The sequence below is a fragment of the Podarcis raffonei genome, chromosome 5, assembly GCF_027172205.1.
Source record: "Podarcis raffonei isolate rPodRaf1 chromosome 5, rPodRaf1.pri, whole genome shotgun sequence".
Taxonomy (NCBI): Eukaryota; Metazoa; Chordata; class Lepidosauria; order Squamata; family Lacertidae; genus Podarcis; species Podarcis raffonei.
In genome coordinates this window covers 86,022,874-86,044,542 of record NC_070606.1, presented here as the reverse complement: position 1 = coordinate 86,044,542, position 21,669 = coordinate 86,022,874, and the positions used below count along the sequence as shown (strand labels likewise).

Genomic DNA, 21,669 nt, shown 5'->3' with positions numbered 1-21,669 from the left:
AATCTCATTTATATTATGTCTAATTTGAGACAAACTCTCATCTCACAAAGAAACCTTTGTCTTTTCTGATCTGTCATATTTATCAGAGTTGAAAATCCCTGTTCAAAACAATATGTTGTGGAGAACCTTAGAAGAATAACTAATGCTCTTGAAGAGAGGTGTGGATACTGTTTCTGGTTTTATATTAAAAAAAATTTTTTTGATACTATAGTATAGTATAGTATAGTATAGTATAGTATAGTATAGTATAGTATACTGCACTATATTACACTATACTGAAATCTTTCAATATTTCTTTGATTGTCCTTGAATCATCCTGCCACATTCGCTATCCTCTCCTATTCCACCAGTGTGGCGTGCCACACCCTTTGAGAAGCACTGATGTAGACAATAAATGTATGGCATGAATAACGTGGCACTGGAAAGAATATTGGTTCTCTTTCTATTAAATAGATATTGGTGGAAGCTGGGTAACTCATTTAATAATAAAAACCATAATTCATTGTGAAATTTGGGAAAGTTGCTGAAACTCAACCTTCGACTTGGAAGGCGCACTTCTTCACTCACAATAAGTTGAGTGAACGGGGTGCTGGCTGTGGTTAGGCTGTGGTAAGAAATCTCTTTCCTTTCCTTTCAAGAACGGAAATTTCCTTACATAGAACGAAAAGTTTCAGCTGATATGTTGGAATCTGGATTGGTTATTACATGAAGGCAGGTCTGCGGCTGGTCAGTGCCTGGATGTGTAATTCCCTGGGTACCACATGCATGCATTTCCCCTTAGGTTCCCTGATGGAAGAAATACAGGATAAAATCAAGGGAATAAATAAATGCTTATCAATTGATTGCTGCAGCAGTTTTCCAGAGAGGCTTTTTGGAGAATGCAAGTGGCTACAGGGAAGAGATGGGAAAATTTCCTTCCATGAATTTCCTTATGTTATCTTAGGATCCAGACCATAGTCAAATTCCAACCAGGCCCATAGATTTGGAATTGTATATGGAGTAAAGGGTCATTTACTATGTTGAGCTTGGCAGTTTGATATATGCAAATTCTAAAATATAGCTGTAAAAGGAGGAGTAATGTAGCATGGAAAAGCTTTAGCCAGCTGGAAATGGGTGGTATTTCTTCTTTAGCTGTAGAAACCAATGCTAATTCTGGGTCTTAATAAATGAAAATACATGCCAAGACACAGGTTACCTAGGCACATTACCTTCTCACTTATCTCACACACCTTCTGTCTTCTATAATAGTATTAAGCATGGGTGTAGCCAGGATTTTTGTTAGGCACGGGCAAGCCTTTTGTTCAGAGGGGCAGAACCTCAGTTTGCTATGTATTTTTATTTATTTATTTTATTTGGGGGGCATCTGCCCCCCCAGCTACACCCATGGTATTAAGATTGTTTGAAAATGATGCCTCCCAAGGGTTTTTTGGTTGAGCAGTACTTAGGTGGCTGTCGTAAACACACTTATCAGGCAGCATATCTTACCGAGTTTTACTTCTAAATAAACATGCATAGGACTATATTGTTCAAACATAAATATTTAACATCAGGATGTCTAGAACCTCAAAGCTGTGTAGAAGGAAATGGCAATTGATAAATCCCTATATATGAGGTGTTGCAGAATTTCATCCTACCAATGCAAATGGTGACAGCTCTTTCATTTTAGTAACAGTAACTTAGAATTATCCATAATTTTTATTAATTCATAAATCATTTGGGTGGAAACAAAACCTTTCCCTAGTACTGTTGTTGTTTAAACAAAAGGTTCCTGTAGGTTAAATATACAAGTCACTGATGACACCAAGGGGTTAAACTTCCTTTTAGAAATTATGCTCTTGCCTAACAAATTTTCATGACCTAGCCATTTTTTTCCAATTGATTACACTTTGCTACATTATAATGGAGCCTACGCATTTGTGTCTTGGGACCATACGCTACTATATCCTGACATGTTAAACATCTCCTGTGGCTCACCATACGCATCAGGGATGAGGACCTCCCTCTGTTTTCTCATTATGCCAAACAGTGAAATGTGGAAATAATTCTAATCCTTTCTTCTGCTTCTGTGGTACTCTGAAAAATGTGATAAACTGAATCCAATTAAAAGTCGTTACCGCCACAATGCTCAGTTTCTGTCTCTAACCTTTGTTTTATAATTCATTCTGTTATCTATCTTTATTGTAATTTGGAGGAATAGTCATCTGTGATTACAGCTTTCTTTTAAACAGGAAAACGTGTAATTCCCAGCGTTAATTTGTGACATCCCAATTTAAAAAGATGAAGGTCTACTAATGACTTTATGTTTTCAAGTAGGCTAGGCTGTTTTAAATATATATATATTGTGAGATAAAGTTTAATTCACTTATAGACTGTTTTACAATTGTGCTAAGTCAAAATATTAGGAATTAAGTTGATTTTATCCTGGTAACTTCAATGCAGCTGCATTTTGTTTCAAGTGAGAATGCTTGGTTTTTAAGGGGCTTGTAGATTGGGCTGTCAGTTCTAAAGATTGTCTGGGTTTACTGTACATCATTGGGGGCAGCGGTGGTTGAAATCTGAGGCCTCTCTATACAGAAGCAGAAGAGTTTGTGAGCTCACCTGTGACATAGACCTGAACTTTTGTCTGCTGACAAGCTCAGAGGCAAAACCTGGAGGCTGCATATGTACTGGTAACTACAGTATGCACAGTCACAACCATACTAGTAATAGCTGTAGTTGATGCTTTAAAATTAATGCTTAAGAAAATAAAAGATGCAGTGGACATCTCAGTTTATTGGTGGGAGTAAAAGGGTGTACACACATAATTGCCACACACATTGAAGTGCATGGCTAAGTGTACTAATGTAGGACTCAGTACATATAGATTTCTAGAATGTGGAATAGAAAGTTCTGTTTTTCAGTGTGCAATTCATCAGGCCCAGGATATGACTGTTCAGTTCAATATACTATTTATTTAATCAACATTTTACATTGCATTGTTCTTACATTCCAATTAAGGGAGCAAGTATGGGAAGCCAGCGTAATTTATGCTGGCTTTGATTAAGCCAGCCTAAAGTACACCAGATCCAAATGCATCCAGGAGTGGAACTACTGCTGACTGAGCCAGTTTAAGCCTGGCAGATGGGAAACAAGCATTTAGAGTTTGACTTACACCATCCATGTTGTTGGTGTAAGCTCTTCCGTGTTCCCAGGTCACTTAATCAAGCTGAACTGAGTTAGTCCAGTGTATGCCCCCACACTACCTCAGCCGTTCCCCCAACACTCCCATGGAATGCCTGCTTTTTAGGATTTAAAGGTAAAGGTACCCCTGCCCATAAGGGCCAGTCGTGTCCGACTCTAGGGTTGTGCGCTCATCTCACTCTAGAGGCCGGGAGCCGGCGCCGTCCGAGGACACTTCCGGGTCACGTGGCCAGCGTGACGAAGCTGCAGCTGGCAAGCCAGCACCAGCGCAGCACACGGAACGCCGTTTACCTTCCCGCTATAAAGCGGTACCTATTTATCTACTTGCACTTAGGGGTGCTTTCGAACTGCTAGGTGGGCAGGAGCTGGGACCGAACTATGGGAGCTCACCCCGCCGCGGGGATTCGAACCACCGACCATATGATCAGCAAGTCCTAGGCACTGCGGTTTTACCCACAGCGCCACCCGCGTCCCTCTTTTAGGACTTACGTTGGTTTAAATGCTGCCAGTCTAGGCTGAGCCTGGATGTTAAACCAGTATATGTCCAGATGAGCTAGGGTTGAGGACTTACGCTGGCTGGGAATGTCATAACTTGCTGATCTCAGCAAATCTAGGGTGCCCTTAATTTTTAAACCACTGAGTTCAGATAAGTGGAAACTTTATAAATGCGTTATTTTCCTAGACACATTCCTTGAGCTGGATCTTAGAATTTTGATAACTTTCCCATGGCACTATATTAATATGTTAATGACACTAAATTATTACGTGAAGGTTTAAATACAAAGTGTTACTTTGGAATATGCCCTAAGGCCATTATCTTCTATCTTTTCCCTCTTGGGACTAACATGGGATCCACTTTTCATTTTTTTAAACATCTCTCTCTCCTCTCCCCCTCCCCCCTCTCTCCCTCCCCCCCCCCGCATTTCTCCTTGCCTGCCTTCCTTCCTTCCTTCCTTCCTTCCTTCCTTCCTTCCTTCCTCTCTTGAAACGAATAGTAATTACCCATCCAGCCAATATAGTTGATATGTTATGCGTCATAACCACGCAGATGATAATGCCCTAGAGGTTATTATTTTTAATATCACCAGTATTAGTGGACCAGATACTTACTACTGCAGCCTATTTCATCTGTGTAGGAACATTGATTTTCTTACAGTGTTGACTCTGTAGAATATATAGTATATTCTATTCTATATATACTATATGCTATACTACATATAGGAAGTTTTTCATCTTCCTTTTGTTCCACTTTGTATGTTACCCAGAGAGGATTCTGAAAGTCAAAATAGAACATATTCTGCTGAGCAGACTTTATCAACCAGTGCAAAACTTTAATGGCACTCCCAGGTTGATATAATGCTGTAGTTCAAACCCTGTTAACTGCAAATAATTTTTCATGCTTATGATTCCAGTTGAGTTCTAGTAGAGGAGAAGTATAGATAGTATAAATGCCTTGACCAAAGTTGGTTGGACTAGAGCTATATATAAAATGTGATTTTAAAACTGCAAATAAATTCAGTTTTGTGTTGCTGCAATAATTACCATAGTTTATATATAGAATGCAGCATACTTAATCCCAAACAGGGGTATGCAGGTGCAGCTCCTGCTGACATCAAGGAGAACAGCACCCATGTAATTGAAAAGCAGAATTTGACCCGGAGTCTTTCAATATTGGCCCCTAATTAAGAGACGGTGTCTGGTGCACTTCAAATGCCTTAGACAGTGTTACTCAATTAGACACAGCCGACACTATCCAGAGTCCCAAATGCTGCTAGTTATTGTGCAAGCTGATATTGACATGTTCCAGAAACAATGTGGAGTTCTCATGCAGTTAGCGTATTATTACATGGTATTAACTGCTAGCCGAGAATGACCACTTACTCATATAGAAATGATCTTTCTTAAGCTGCAGCTGCACCCAGCTATGCATCAGGGTTTATATTCCATTCTCCAAAGTGTTCAGTTTTATCAGTGTTTTACTTTTCCTACAGTTCATTATGCCTCTTCAGTAGCTCAGCGCTTTTTGGGCGGGCAGGGAGGTGATTCTTTGTCAACACTCTTTCTAAATATCGGTAGCATATAAAAATAAATCATGTCTGATTTAGTGACAATAACAACAACAACAACAACAACAACAACAACAACAACAATAATAATAAAGAATAGCATTTATATAGTGTTTTTTTCCTAATGCTTCTTAACGTTTTTAATGCTTATGTGAGCAGTCCAGTTCAAGAAACAGAATGGCAAGTGTTATTCATTAATTCTACACAAGAGAGGGTTGTGAATATCGGAATTCAGAATTAGAATTTTTATATCGGAATTCAGATTAGAATTTTTAGCTAATTTATCTGGTGGGTGCAGGGGAAGAAGTATATTTCTGGCTCATGCAGTGTGTGCACATATATGCAAGCTAACTGATGCTTTGTGTTTACTAATTAATTAACTTTTAACTCATTCATCTTCCAAGGACTCAAAGTGGCAGACATGACCCCCCCCTTGCCCCAATTTATCTTCACAATAACCCCGTTCCAGGTCACTCAATGAGTTGGCTGAACTCGAATTTGAATGCAGCTCTCCACTATTCCAGCAGCCTAGTCAATACCACATTGACATTCCTGTAGCCAGGATGTAGGGCAAGCCTTCATAATTGGTGATACGGCACGGCAGTCCACTACAGACTTCTAAAACTTCCTGTTTTAGCATTGGCATTGCCAGGCCAAGTTCAAGGTGTTACTGTTGGTATATAAAGCCCTTAACAGCTTATGGCCAGTTTACCTGCAGGATCACCTTACTCCATGTAAAAGGTAAATAAGCAAAGGACCACTGGACAGTTAAGCTCAGTCAAAGGTGGCTATGGGGAGTGGTGCTCGTCTTGCTTCAAGCCGAGGGAGCCGGTGTTTGTCCACAGCCAGCTTTCAGGGTCATGTGGCCAGCATGACTAAACTGCTTCTGGCGCAACGGAACACTGTGACGGTGTCTAGAGAGCACGGAAACGCCGTTTACCTTCCCGCCGGAGCGGTACCTATTTATCTACTTGCACTTTGACGTGCTTTCGAACTGCTAGGTTCGCAGGAGCTGGAACCAAGCAACGGGAGCTCACCCCGTCGCGGGGATTTGAACCGCTGACCTTCTGATCAGCAAGTCCTAGGCTCTGTGGTTTAACCCACAGCGCCACCTGCAGGTCCATATGGGAGTAGATACTTATAAGTAGTATCCTGATTTAAGACTTGAACAACCACCTAGAAGCAAAAAAAGAAAAGACCAGTAGCCAAGGGAATTCACATGCTAACTCCTCAATCTGTCTTTCATATTCAGTTTTGAATTTGCATAACAAAGCAAGCAAGAGGATAACATCTGCACTGTTGATAGCAACTTCTGATTATCTCAGACTCCACAGTTGCTTTGATTTTTTCAGACTATTAAATATTCCACCTAAAATTTAAATATGTTGGAATGTGAATGCGTATCATATTTCACTAATGCTCAAGTGCTGACATCTACCTTATGGTAGAATCATGAAACAAAATTCTGCAAAACTGTGCATCACTCTGGAATGACTCTATCCAGATACTACATTACAGTTTGTTCTCTATTTCTTTGTCACATTCTTTCAAGTGCAAGATTCTGTCCCACTGTAGTATCCCATCAACAAGCAGAATATAGGGCAGGATTTGAAAATTAAAAAATGGGGCTTTGCATATATGATCTGGTTCTTGTTGAATTCTGTAGGATAAAGCGAATGAGCTAAACTCTGGGACACAGTTGAGAGTGGACAGAAGCTGCTCCTCTTCTAAGACAGTAGGATCCATGTTGGGACATGGCATATAATTCAGCAATCTTGCTGAACTAATCTGGTAATGGTTAGTACCTAGATGGGTGACTGCCTGTGGACCTTCCTTGAGGTTCTCAGAATAAAGGCAGGATAGACATGAAATTAATACTCCCCCCCACCACTGCCCCAAGGTCTCTGCATTATCACATTATCCTCTGCACAAACACAGCGCCCATCCCAGTGATGGGCATTTTACTCATAAAATGAAACAGGCCAGCATCCTGTACATTATTATTTAAACATTATTAAGGTGTGCCTTCTTTTTCTTTGAGTAAGCAGGAACAGGGGACCGCTTATTTGTCAAGTGTCATTGTTGCGCAAGTCCTACTTGTTTATTAACACCCCCCCATTTCTTTTCTGAAGTGAAATAAATCCAGAAGTAGTTAGTTTTGTATTGCCTTTCTAACATTTTATGGGATTGGCACTTACTAGAACTCCCACTTCTGCTGGATAGGCTCAGTATTTTCCTTGTGCAGATTTTCCCCCTGCATTAATGGGTTAGCAGCAAGAAAGAAAACAGAATAGTGTTGCAAAATATCCATGCTGCAAGCAAGCTTTTTGTAAAAGCTGAAGCTGCCATCAAGATAGACAGATAAAAGAAATGCTAAACATTCTGTGGCCTATATTCCTCTCTGTTACAGGCAAGAGAAACACTATAGATTTCAACTAATGACAAAAATCTGATTGTAATCTTACTTACATATATATGTCAACCTTAAAGTAACTCCATTGACATTTTCAACTTGCACACCAGAGTGAGTATTATCAGAATTTGGATTGGTATAGCTCAATAAAATCAAACACTGTCTAGAAGGAGGTAATAACTCACATTGAATAATATTAATGAGGTGAGTAGTTTTCTACAATTCCATAGGGCTTCTGGAATGTCTAACCAACTATTCAGCACAAGTAGCAGAAGTATAATCAAGCTCTTGATTCATTCACACCTATGTTAGGTTCAGTTGACATGAACATATAATAATGTGAAACTCATCAGTATATGGGGAATCTTGTTTGTTACACAGATTCCTTAGGAATACAGTTCATCTATGCCTTATTCATGTTTGAAATTTCATTTCAAAAATATAACCTTTGGTGAAAAAGCTTAGAATTTGCAATTGATATGTGAGTTCAGTCAAGCATCAAAGGTTGCAATCTTAAATACACTTAGGTGAGAGTAAGGCCCATTGGACTCAGCTAGACTTACTTCTCAGTAGATATACATAGGATTGTGCTATAAAAGTTAATTTGTTTAATGGTTTCTGATCAAAATGAAAAAACAACAACCATAATGCTGATTCAATCCAAACGGCCCAGTAAAGAAATATCTCAGGGACTGCCTTTCCCCATATGAACTGACCTGTTCCCTGTGATTATCATGTGAGGCACCTCTTTGTGTGCCTCCTCCACGAGAGGTCTGGAGGGTGGCAAAATGAGAATGGGCCTTTTCTGCAGTGGCTCCCTGTTTGTGGAATGCTCTCCCCAGGAGGGTTGCCTGGTGCCTTCATTACATATCTTTAGACGCCAGGTGAAAATGTTGTTCAACATTCTATTTAAATGTGTTTTGGGGGGGTGTTATTGGATTGTTTTCATTTTTGTTATTGTTTTTTATTATGTATTTTGTGCTCTCATTTTGTATTTTTATGTCATGAATGACTCTTTGATCTTCAGTTGGAGGGTGGTATACAAAATATTTATTATTATTATTACTATTATTATGTACCATAGCTGTAAAAAAAAGGCGGATTCCATGCTAGGGATGATTAGGAAACAAACTGAAAATAAAACTGCCAAGAGCATAATATTGATGCACAAATCTATGGTGTGACCACACTACATATACTGTATACAGTTCTGGTTAATATAGTGGTGGACCCTGGGGTCTCAAATGTCAGTGGTGCCCTGTGTGACACCCAAATTTGGTACTCCCACCTCTCTTGCTGTATTCTAAACAATAGTTGTGGGTTCCCTGTAGCTCCCCAAGGCTCTGTACCTAGTATGAACCAGACACACTCCCTTAAATCCACCTCTGGGTTACTTCACCTCAAAAAGGATATTGTGGAATTGGAAAAGCTTCTGAAAAGGGCAACCATATTGATCAAAGGGCTGCAGCAACCCCAGTGAGGAAAGGTTACAACATTTGGGCCTTTTTAGTTTACAGAAAAGGAGAGCAATGATAGAACATTATGCATGGCGTGGAGGAAGTGGACAGAGAACGGTTTTGCAAAACTCATGCTTGGGGACATCAAATGAAGCTGAATGTTGGAAAATTCAGGACAGACAAAAGAGAGCACTTCTTATAGTGTATAGTTAAACTCTGGAATTTGCCCTCACAAGAGGTAGTGAAGGCCACTGACTTGGTGAGCTTTAAAAGAGGATTGGATAAATTCATGGAGGAGAGGTTATCAGCAGCTGATGGCTATGTTCTACCTTCACCATTGGAGGCAGTATGCCTCTAAATAAAGGTGCTGGTGTCTGCAGGAGGGAGCAAGTATTGTCATGCTCAGACCTTGCTTGTGTCCTTCCCAGAGGCATCTGGTTGGCCACTGTGAGAACAAGATGCTGTAGATGGGCTATTGGCCTGATCTAGCCGGGTTCTTCTTAGGTAGTGATGCTCTTATTCTAATAGTCACACTTTTAATTCACACTGGTGGAGGACAGCTGAAATTAAAACAATACTGCTATGCTTTTGTAAAAATAATAATTCATGATCTAATGAAACTTAAGCAATTTTAAGACCTTTTGATTTCAAGCATGCACTTTCAACCAATGAAATAATTGCTACTTATAATTGCTTAGCTTTGGCTGAATTCTAAAGAACTGAGAGAAAAATGGAAACATGCCTCCTGCAAGGCCAGAAATGGAAAAACTGGAAATTTACAGATCAATTATATATATGATTTTTCTCTCCCATTCATGAATAAAATGCTTTTAAAAACAAGGTTTGGGAATAATACTATTCCAGCCATTTATGTTGTTTCAAGACCCAAGGTTCAAAGGTAGTAATGTTTGTGATGATAACATTGATGCTCCATATGACAGGATTACTAAAAAAAAAATAATGCTCTTATGTAGGAAAAGCACTTTAAATAATGTAGAATATGGGACATTTTCAGGCATTCAGACTTGTCCATGCAGTCTTAATAGCTTGGAACTTGCCTAAAAGAGAGGGGATTCTCAAAATGCTGAATTTTGCACTTCATCACAAAAAAAATTATTAACTGAGTACATTTGTGGAATTACTAAATGCACACACCTCTGGCCTTCTGTTGCACTGTATTTAGCTACTAACTTCAAGCCTATCTCTGTATTTGGATTATTAGCTACTTATGCTGAAGGTTAAGGAGCCCTGGCTGTTTTAAAATTCCCCAACTCTCTCTCACACACATTCTATTGCAATCTTGTTTTGCCTTTGGAATGGAAAAGGATACTAAAGCAGCTAAATGGTTAAGCATTTGTCCAAGTGGAAGGAAGTCAACCCCCCTGCTCATATTCCACACAGAAGCCTAGGTTACTGTTTAAACTGACCCCAGGCTCCACAGAGGTTAAAGCTCTGGCATTAGCCTTGGCACAGAGCTGCTCTATCATCTTCATCAGGAATATCCCAGCCGTAGTCATGTGCATTCTTTCCTGCCAACATAACACATTTGTGCAGAATGTGCACACACTGGTGTCTACCCTGGTCTTTTAGTAGCAATTAACCTTTCCTGCAGGGTTTCCTTTGAAGCTTGCTCGTGTTTTTATTGCAAAATAGCAATGAGGATTTTGTTTAATGAAGGGAAATGTCTAAACTTCCATGTTACCTAATCTATTCTATTCCCCAACTCAGACATTGCAATTATATTACCCAATTCCTAACAGGGACAATTTTATGATCTTAAAGAGGTCTGCCTGGAAATCAAAACTGCAACAATTGTGTTTGTGTATTTGCTTCCCAATTTTAGGTTTTCTGGGGCTTGTTTCATGTGGAGATAAATTATGTTGGCTGAGGAAATTAAGGATGCTTTCCTCCCAACATCTGTTTTCATAAAGATTGAAAGATCAAGAAGCAAAATAGTTTTAGCACCCATGAGAACTTGCCCCATTTGTGAACGTAACAAGATGGTTTCTGCGAACAAAGAAAGCCTCTCATTAACAGAAAGTGTGAAAGTACACTTTTCTCTGACCTGTGCAGCCTGGGTGATTTGGAACATGTTTAGAAATGCAGTTATAATCAAATTAAACATTATGAATTATTGGTTGAGAAACATTCTTGCAGGTATTTTGCCAAAAGTCACTAGCAACTTGACAATTGTATTGTTTTCATAAAAAAGGTTGCGATGGTATATACGTTCAGTTTGATAAGGGAGATGCTATTTTCCCCCCCTGTAAATGTGCTACTAAGGAATGTTTGGGTTTTGATGGGAGATCTTTTGATCAGTTACTGTTATGTTTACTTGTAATGTTCATATTTATGCCAGATGCAGAGAGATCCAACCAGAAAACCTCCATTAAAATAAATTGTAAGAGAGAAATGTGACATCTGATTACTAAGCCTAACTCTTGCCTAACTCTGGTTTCCCCCATGCCTGAAAATCAGGGGTGGCAGCCTGTAATCAAAGGGGTCAGTTTATTCTGGAGAATCTGGGCCAGGGACCAGGAATGATTAACTTCATAATATGTTGGCACCATGGTATTGCATTAATAAAGTGGAGAAAGTTGCTTTTTACTAGATACAGTGGTACCTTGGTGCTTCAGGTTATAGACTCCGCTAACCCAGAAATAGTACCTCGGGTTAAAAACTTTGCTTCAGGATGAGAACAGAAATCGTGCGGTGGCGGCGCAGCAGCAGTGGGAGGCCCCATTAGCTAAAGTGGTGCTTCAGGTTAAGAACAGTTTCAGGTTAAGAGCGGACCTCCAGAACGAATTAAGTTCTTAACCCGAGGTACCACTGTACTACCCTTTGTCCATTTAGCCCTGTATTGTCTACTCTGGCTGGTAATAGCTTTCTCAAGCAGAGTATTTTCCATTAGTTACCACCTGATCCTACCACCTGAAAAAGCCAGAGTTTTTGAACAAGACCCCTGCTGGATCAGGCAAAAGACTCATCTAGTCCAGCATCCTGTTCTCAGAGTGGCTTCCCATGGGAAGCCTGCAGGCAGGACCTAAAGGTTCCCCTCTCTTTTAAAATCATTAAAACAAATGACTCTCTGCAAGTAGGAAATCAGCAACACCTACTAAAGTCTCTTGTCTGAGCATTTCTCCCTGGTGTGCAAGTTTTCTGTTTGCAAGGCATGGGGTATTTTTTTTTGTGGGGGGGAGGAAGTATTTTGGTTGTGGTGGTTTCAGCCTATGGGAATATGTATATATATAGTGCACCCTGCACCCTTCTGAAGTGGTGTAGCTCATTCTGCCACTTTAGATGCATCTCATTGTGCTATATGTGTGCAGCAGACCTAACTCTGAACTTTAAAAAAACTGAACATGCCATAGCTACGAAAAAGTGGGCAAATCACCATCTCTCAGACATGCAATGAGAAAATAAACTATTGTAAGCTGCCCTGATCTCTTATGGCAAGGTGAAAAATAAATATAAATATATATCCCATTCTGCTTCAGTGGTCACCTCTCATAATACTAGAACTCGGGGTCACCAAGTGAAATTAATTGGCAATAGGTTCAAGACAGACAAAGGGAAGCTTTATACCACACCATAACTAACATGAATTTACTGCCACAAGGTACTGTGGTGGCCGCTAGCTTATATAAGGGGTGTGTGTTTTAAGGATTTGACAAGTCCATTAAAGAGTGATCTAGCCTGCCAACCATGATAACTAAATTGAACGTCCATATTAGTCAACATAGCTCCAAATAACCATATGCCAGGGTGACTGACAGCCAAGAGTTGCTGGCAGAAAGAGAATGCTAGATGAGACAGACCTTTGCTCTGATCCAGCAGATTAGTTCTTAGAGGTGGTCATGACAGCAGTGTGGAGGCTTCCAGAAACATGGTTTATGCTACAGTTGCTCCACAGAGTGGTTGGATCTCATAGAGTGCCATATCACACATTTGTTGATGCTGCAAGTGGTGGTATGAGCACTCTTCCCAGGCTTGGGTGATCCATATAGCAAGCCATACTATATGCTATGACTGCCACATGGGGAAGCCATCACACAAAGTTTTGTTTCAGATATCTTCCATGCTACCGACATAACATGCAGTTCAATCATAACACAAATAGTTTATGTTAAATTATTTCTAATAAGTTCCATAGCTATTTTCTGCTATTAAATTATCTGAAATTAGTTTTGGGTGCTGCTAATGGTCACTTTCTATATATTTTTTTTTAAATTCCTGACAGGGCTGGAGTACCCTTATGTGGTTTGCTATATATGCTCTTTTCTAGAGAAATCGTATCAAGCCCTTGTCATTCATGCCTCAGTTCATTTCTAGGTTGGATACTGTAATTCCTGCTACATTGTCATCAGGGGCAGCCCAATCTAGAAACTACAGTTGGTTGAGAATACTGTAGCCAGATTTGTATCTGCTTTTGGCAGATTGGCTTCCGGTTTGGTTCAAAGGGTCAATTCCAGTTGCTGGCTTTGACCCTCAAAGGCCCAAGACTATGGTGTTTTTGGAACTATCTCCACCCATATGACCCTGCTAGACACCTGTGCTCTGTTTCTGAATTCCTCCTTGTTGTCCCTTTGCCAACCAAAGTATGACTGGTAAGGACAAGAGAAAGGGGCCTTTTCAGTTGTGATGCCTAAACTATGGAATAAGAAAGGTCTGCCTTAAATAGGCTCTTAAGACTGTTTAAGCACATCCACTCATCTTGCCCTTCATGTTTGGAATCCTTTTCAGATAATGAGTGTGTATATGAAAGCTTCCCTGAGATTCCTTTGGAAGAAACATCTGAAAATGATGGAGAACCAAGCACTTTGTCACTCAGTATTCATGAACAATCATCTCCAGCAACATCAAGTGAAGCCTTCACACCAAAGGAGGGATCTCCTTACAAAGCTCCAATATACATTCCTGATGACATACCAATTCCATCAGAGTTTGAGCTTCGAGAATCAAATATTCCTGGAGCCGGATTAGGGATATGGGCCAAAAGGAAGATTGAAGTAGGTGAAAGATTTGGACCATATGTAGGAGAACATAGCCCAAGTCTGAAAGATCCTGGCAATGGATGGGAGGTAGGAAAATGTATATGTTATTGTGTTATATTCAGTGATAATCTGTTTCCTTTAATAAAGGCAGGATTCCTAATGGATAAGTGCTGATATTTTTGAAATAACATTTTTGGTGTATCTAAGGATTGATAATATTGGGTCTTATAATTCTGGGTTGTTATAGAACAGAGCACATTTAGGTAGAGATGAGACTGTGAATTTCTCACATTTCCTCCTACATCAATCCACCCTGGCTTTGCAATTTCAAATGCCTTCATTAAGATGAATGGTGAGAAGTAGGAAAAGGCAATCATTATCTGAACTTGCTTTGATGGTTTGTGGATCCCCCCCCCTTTGTTGGCTTTTGGTGATGTTTTGAATATGCCACATAATATGAAAACATATCCTTCCATTAAAATGGTGTCATTTTTTTGAAAATTACCAGAATGCAGATTTTGCTTTTTGTACACTGAGAGCAATCTTGTAGAACTATGATGTTTGCAATGCTGTTTATAGTATATTTTGTGGTATCACAGGCCATCTATTAAAATAGCACATGAGCATGTCATCCTGGAAATTTAGGTCGTGGTAATTCTTCCTTATCCTTCTTTCTGAGTCCTGTGGCTTGTCAAGCCCTAACAGAATGCCCTTTGGTTTCTTCTAATTCTCATAGCTTCTCATATATCATGAACACCTTGCCCTATTCCCTCCATTCCTTATGGACCAGGTTCATTTACCAACACATTATGTCTGGCCTTAGACAACAGTGAGCCAGGCCTGCTCTCTTCCTTGCCTGACAGCATCAGGCCATTTATTCTCTCTCCCCCTCTAAATCAGAGAAATATGTGCCTCCTAGAGGATCTTGAGATAGAAAAGTCCTTTAGATTTCCACATTCAAATTTTACCACCTGTAATTGAGAGTTCCCATTGTTACTGGGGCAAGTCCAGTCAAAGATACTTAGCCACCTGAGGCTGAGCAACAAATTGCACCCTCTACGAATTTAAGCTGCACAGTACTCAAACGCTGCCTGGTTAAATTTAACACCTAACCTGAGACAGAAAACCTCACAAGCTCATTGACAGTAGAAATAAAGCGATAAGCAACAATTTTCTGCCTTTGTCATTCCCACCAAAATCAGCTGCCTTAGTCAGCTGCTTCACTTAGTCAGCTGTGGGTGTGGAAGGAGCATGGTATACTGAGTGACCAGCTGACCAGACAGCTTTACCTTGCCGTAGCTTGACAAGTCACTCATTATGGCTTGGGAGAGGAGTATCTTTCAGCCTGACCAAGTGAAAAGAAGACGTTATCCTTACTCAAAATAAATAAAAAAATTAAAAAATTGTCCAGTAGCACCTTAGAGACCAACTAAGTTTGTTCTGGGTATAAGCTTCCATGTGCATGCACACTTCTTCAGATACGAAAGCTTATACCCAGAAACACGAAAGCTTATACCCAGAACAAACTTAGTTGGTCTCTACGGTGCTACTGGACAATTTTTTATTTTTAAAATTTATTTTGACTGCGTCAGACCAACATGGCTACCTACCTGAATCTATTATCTTCACTCGTCCATGCATGTATAAGGCAGGTCTTCCATGGACAGGACCATTATATTCTGGCTTTTTTGTTCCTGGGACTTTTGACTTCCTCACAGCAACCCATCATTTACTTATTCTGTCTGGTTCATACTGCAGATTTATTTTATTTTGCTGCATTCTGCACCTGATGCTGGAGCATCAGGCAGGATCCTTAGTTAAGAGGACAGCAGTGTGGGCTCCCTGCTAGCTCAGCAAAGGCATGGATCAGTTTACCTCAAGGTTTACCGCCATTGCCACATCCCAGGATGTTTGGGTGGCACTCACGGGACTGGTTCAAATTGTCACAGCAGTTGCCTTCCAACTTCCAACATTTCCCCAGCAGGTGACCCACTCGCTCAAATAGCATGTGAATTGTCAGAAACATGAGCCATGCCTGCCTGCCTGCCTGCCATGCCTTGCGTTGCTACTGCGAACCTGAACCCAATAAAATTGCGGCCTGTCTTTTATCCAGTCTTGAGTCCTATGTGGGTCTTTCCCCACACAGAATTTCATTCCTGTCTGTGGCTGCAAAGCATGCAAGCGTTATATTCATCCAGTGGGAATGCCCAGGCCTTGTTCAACTTTACTGGCTCCCATTTCTTTTTAAAAAGTATGTCATATTAAAAATAAATCTAGTCTTACTCTTTTCTCACCTCTCTTGTATATGCAGAAAAGCCACAAGGTGGCTCTTTATCACTTTATGCTTTGATTCTGCTTATTATGTGGGAGTATGGTCATGCCTTCTCAAATATATCACCTCGTAGTTCATGAGGGCTTTTCATAGAATCTTGCTGATTTCCTGGAAACAAGGTACAAGGTAGATGAGATAGAATGTGTCTATCTGTGCAAATAAAATGGCATGTTGAAACTGAGACCTCTAGTCAACATTGCTCTGATGCGATCTTAACAAAAATATTGTAAGACTCATTTATATAGCCTCTTTAAGAGCACATAATAAATATAGCCATACCCTCCATCTTGTTGCTGAAGGTGGAAGGAAGCCATAGTTTGCATTGTTATCTCTACTAAGGAAGGAATCCAATATTGCATTATTACAGTTCTTCCATCAGTACAAAAATGTATGCTTGTCTGACAGAACAGTGTCCCCTCCCCTCATGCACTGAACTGGGGATGGGTATGCAGGTGGGGTATGCAGGGGGAGGAGATGGAAGAAGCCCTGATGCGCTAGTGGGACTCATTGCGCTGCTGCAATTATTTAGTTGAATCTGGCCCTAACAATTTATGTTTGGGTGTAGTCAGTATTTTATATCTACAGATTTCAACTAAGCACCCAGTATTAAAATGTAGCACCCCCCCAACACACAAAAACAGCCATACTTCTAAAAGCAAACTTTTAATAAAATATATGAGTAATATTTGTAAACATATGGGCCTTATTTTGCTGATAGTTAATAACAAGTATCTAGTTTGGAGCATTTATAACTTGAAGTAGTTGCTGTTCAAAACTGCCCTCTTTTTCTTTCTTTCTTTTTAAAATGACTCTCTCCTAATAGGTCAGATGGAAGGATTGAAAACTATAATTAAAAGTTGTGATCGAATGTGCAGAAATATTTACTACAACCTAGCATCCTCCCAACACCATAGAATGTTCCAATACCCATACAAAGATTGTGCCCATATGAAGTCTGCAATATCATGGCAATTGTGCTTGTTCAAATGCTTCACGTATTCAATGTGTTGTGGGACAAAAAAAATATATGTTGTGACATAGTTCTGCTTGGGTCATAATTGGAGTGCTGTAGAGCAGCTTAAATGAAAAGCTATAAATTTGAATTTGATCTCAGTTTGTGGGTCCAAAGCTGAGCATCGTCTAATCAGGTATTGCTTGGCTAAAGTACAAATCGAACAAGAGGTCACTGGGCAAGGGCAAAGGTCAAGCTTTTTTGCAGTTTGTCACTGCAGTTTTAGTATTTGCCAGCAGGCCAATCATGTGTTGAGGCCAAGTATTTGTAGCTCACTGCAAAAAAGAGAACGTCCTGCTTCTTAATCAACAAAGAAAACAGATTTTAAACAGCTGTCAGCAATTTTAAAAACAACCTACATTAAAAAAACACAAAACATAAAAGTTGTGATTTCACCATACTTTGTTCCTTGGGAAAGATGTGAGGAATAACTACTTGGAAAATGCTATGAAAGGAAACTTCAAATCCTTCCCTAGGACTTGGATAATTTGCATGTGTGTGTGCAGATGCATTCATTCCCTCTCCTCTCTACTGCAGCTTGTTGAACATTTTGGTTCCTCCTGTTCTGTGGTTTGAAAGATTTAATCATCATGTTCATGGAGACATAGTTTATCCCTAGTGGTTTTCGGATTCATTGTATATTAATGCTTGAGCTGTGTATTAGGAAAGTGGAAACAGAAGGCATCAGATCCAAAATATAAAACAGAAAATGCCTCACATTTTTATTACAAGTGTGAACAACTTGGGACATGATTATTTGCATGTTTTAATTAATTAATTGAAACAAACTAAAAGTAATGCTGCAACGTGCTGCCCCAAGGGCTGGGGCTAGATAACATCATTTAACCAAAGACATAAATGAAACTCAAATCTAGTTAACCAAAATACAAGCAATGCTCAGGCTTTTACATCTGCAGTCTACTGTGGTAACAATATGATTTTATATGTTGTCCAAGATGGCAGCAGAAAGCTCCCTGGATGCTGCATAGTTCAATGGGGAAAGCACACAATGATGTTTGCTCTGGGGGTGAGGTTTGACACATTCTGCCTGCATATAGGTGATGAGAAATTCTCAGTGGCTTTCCTTAATGGGGAAATGATCCCAGTTCTTTTAGTCTTGAAGGCCCTCTGCCTTGTAGATCACACCAATAACCTGCTCCTCATACACAAACCATAGGGTTGGTACCAATGTGAATGAAATATCAACTTATCCAAATATTTCAGTTATGCTTTGGGACGCATATTAAAATAAATATTTGATGCAAACATTTCAGACAATATGTCTACCACCAAGGTCAACGAAAGCTGTAAAAATCTGGAAGTCATTCATATTTTTATGTGAATGCCTGAAATGAAGTAAGAACGTAAGATGAGCCTGCTGGATCAAGCTAATGGCCCATCTAGTTCAGCATTTTGTTCTCACAGTAGCCAACCAGATGCCTGTGCAAAGCCTGCAAGCAGGACTGAGTGCAAAGGCATAAATACAAGTCCATATAAGAGCCATTATACAATTCTAAAATCTGCTTCCTAAAAATCAGCAGGGAGGAAGGGAAGTGCATATACCTAGGGAGAGAGTTCCTCACTGTTTAGCATCACTGCTGAAAAGGCCCTGCTTTTTATAGCAACCGATCATCCTTCAGACAGAGTAGGATATTTAAGGAAGATCTTAATGTGCTGCTTGACTCATGTGGGAGAAGGCTGTCTTGAGATGTGATTGATACTGATCCATGGGTCCATCTAGTGCTGCTTCTGTCATGTCTGTATTCTGGAAATCAAGTGGGGCATTCCAATGTCATAGCCACTTCCCATATTGACATGGGGAGCAGCCACTCTAAAAACTGCTTCTTTCTTTCCAAAGTAAACAACTGTAAATCTGAATGGCAAGCACTGTTCGGTGTAGTATTTAAGACACAACTGTAAAAACATTTTATAGGGATCAGACTTTGGCCAAATCTTGGAATGAATGCCTAACTAATTTTGAAGCAAAGTTATATGCATGTTAACTGTTGGGTCCATTGGGATTTTTTGCTGAACAGGAATACAGGTAATATAGGGAAATGGGTGGCACTGTGGTCTAAAACGCTGAGTCTCTTGGGTTTGCTGATCAGAAGGTTGGCACTTTGAAACCACGCGATGAGGTGAGCTCCTGTCGTTTCCCCCCAGCTCCTGCCAACCTAGCAGTTTGAATGCATACCAGTGCAAGTAGATAAATAGGTACCACTGTGGCGGAAAGGTAAACGGTGTTTCCGTGCACTCTGGCACTTGTCACGGTCCTCCGTGCGCCAGTAGCGGTTTAGTCTTGCTGGCCACATGACCCAGAAGCTGTCTGTGGACAAATGCCAGCTCCCTCGGCCTGAAGCAAGATGAGCACTGCACCCCATAGTTGTCTTTGACTGGACATAACCATCCAGGGGTCCTTTACCTTTTACCTTTACCTTATAGGGAATATTGTGAAAGAACCTCAGCAAGGGGAAAACTACACATTACATGGAAGGCATGCTTTATCAAGCATGCTTACAACTGGCCTTCCTTCCTTCCTTCCTTCCTTCCTTCCTTCCTTCCTTCCTTCCTTCTCTCTCTCTCTCTCTCTCTCTCTCTCTCTCTCTCTCTCTCTCTCTCTTGCCTTCTCATTTTCTCTCTCTCTGTAGCAAAAGTAGCTGAATGAGACTCCAGTCTGACCATAGCAGGAGGATGATTTCACCCTTTAACCCTTTACCTCTGTAACACTTTCCTGCCAAGAATCTCCCCTGAAGCTATTTGCCCCCAAAGGTAGTATTTCAGGGCAAAATAGCAGTGCGTGGGCAGGGAAATGAGATAATATTCAGCAGGGAAATAGCAAGCAAAGGGAAAGTTAAACCCCTTTTGCTGTTTTGGCGGCTGCTTTTGCTTTTAAAAAGTGTAGTTTTTTAAAGCAGACTTTTAAATGCACATGTTTAAAGTAACACTTAGTTTGGCCCTGAAAGAAAATAATATTCTAATACTAAATGAAAAGATTGACTGACTGCTCCTGATAATACCTTTAAAGAAAGATATACTGTTCACCTCCTTAGGAAGATACAAAACCTAAAAATGAAGAAAAAGACAAAACAATCATAGAAACTATATTTTTAAAAATATTGACACACACTCATAATTCTTCCCATTAAATAAATGTTGATAAAAAATTTTTATTATGAAATGACACATTATGCAAGATGGGATTCAAAGATGAGTTCCTTACGTTAAGTATAGTAGATGCCATTAAGGAAAACAGTCAATATGTCACTAAGCCACAGCCTGTAAAATTAAATTGATTTGGTAAATGTAAGTAAGATAGATCTGTTTGCTTTCATCATCAATTTCGAGGGGGTGAACAGGTGATGTCACCAACCTGGGAGCGATAAAGATGCAGGACCATCTGGAAAGCTTGGTGATGGATGGGCAACTGCTTTTGGATGGTGACAGTGCTGTGGCACTTTGTCACTTGGGATGCAGTACTTAATAACTTTTCAATACCATCATAATAAATTTCACTGCCTTATTAATATAGAAATGGTGAGTTATTACTGTGATGGCCATTGTAAATAACAGGAGATGCAGCTGTCAAAAGCTGATTGTTTGGGCATGTTTCCTTAAGCAACGTAGTTGACTTGGGATATTCGGTGCATGTCTGTACTAAGCAGAGTTTATTACTCTTGTCAAAAGAGAAAAAAAGCAAGGCGTTCAAATATTATATCAAGTCCTTTATAAAATAAAGTTTAATACATTAGCTGACTTTTCTTTGGGTAAGTTGCATAAAACAGGAGGCTAAGTCATCTTTAATAATGATATTTAATGTAAAATAATATCTGTACTCCATAAGAATGTCCTTTCCTAACTGAGACAGATATTTGTTCAATCATCAAAACACTAAGAATAAGAACAAAAAAACCCTCTTTTCATTAACAGGTTATCTTTGATAAAGACCTGCTATTCTCTAGCAGTATCAAGCAGGAGGGAGGGGAACCCGAACAGATGTAGCTAATAGCACGCAATGACAAAGAAATATGGGCAAAATTATAACCATGTGTCATGAAATAGTAGGCAGGAAAGATCATCTGGGTGTGTTTGATGAAAGCCCTGGACTGCTCTGTGACACGGACATCAGCCTGACGCCTCGAAAGAAACAAAATGTGTAGATAGATGGAAGGAGAAGATGAATGACCTAGATCAATCATTTAGCACTATTCAGCTTGT

The 21,669-nt window shown here is 39.9% G+C and overlaps 1 protein-coding gene across 13 annotated transcripts in view; it reads left to right on the top strand.

The window, feature by feature from the left end:
* MECOM (MDS1 and EVI1 complex locus) overlaps positions 1–21,669 on the top strand; it is a 467,205-nt gene that overhangs the window by 202,554 nt on the left and 242,982 nt on the right. For all 13 annotated transcript variants that reach the window (XM_053390482.1, XM_053390479.1, XM_053390473.1 and 10 more), the window contains exon 2: positions 13,860–14,197. In XM_053390482.1, coding sequence (XP_053246457.1) covers positions 13,860–14,197 — 338 coding nt within the window. The remainder of the gene's footprint in view (positions 1–13,859; positions 14,198–21,669) is intronic.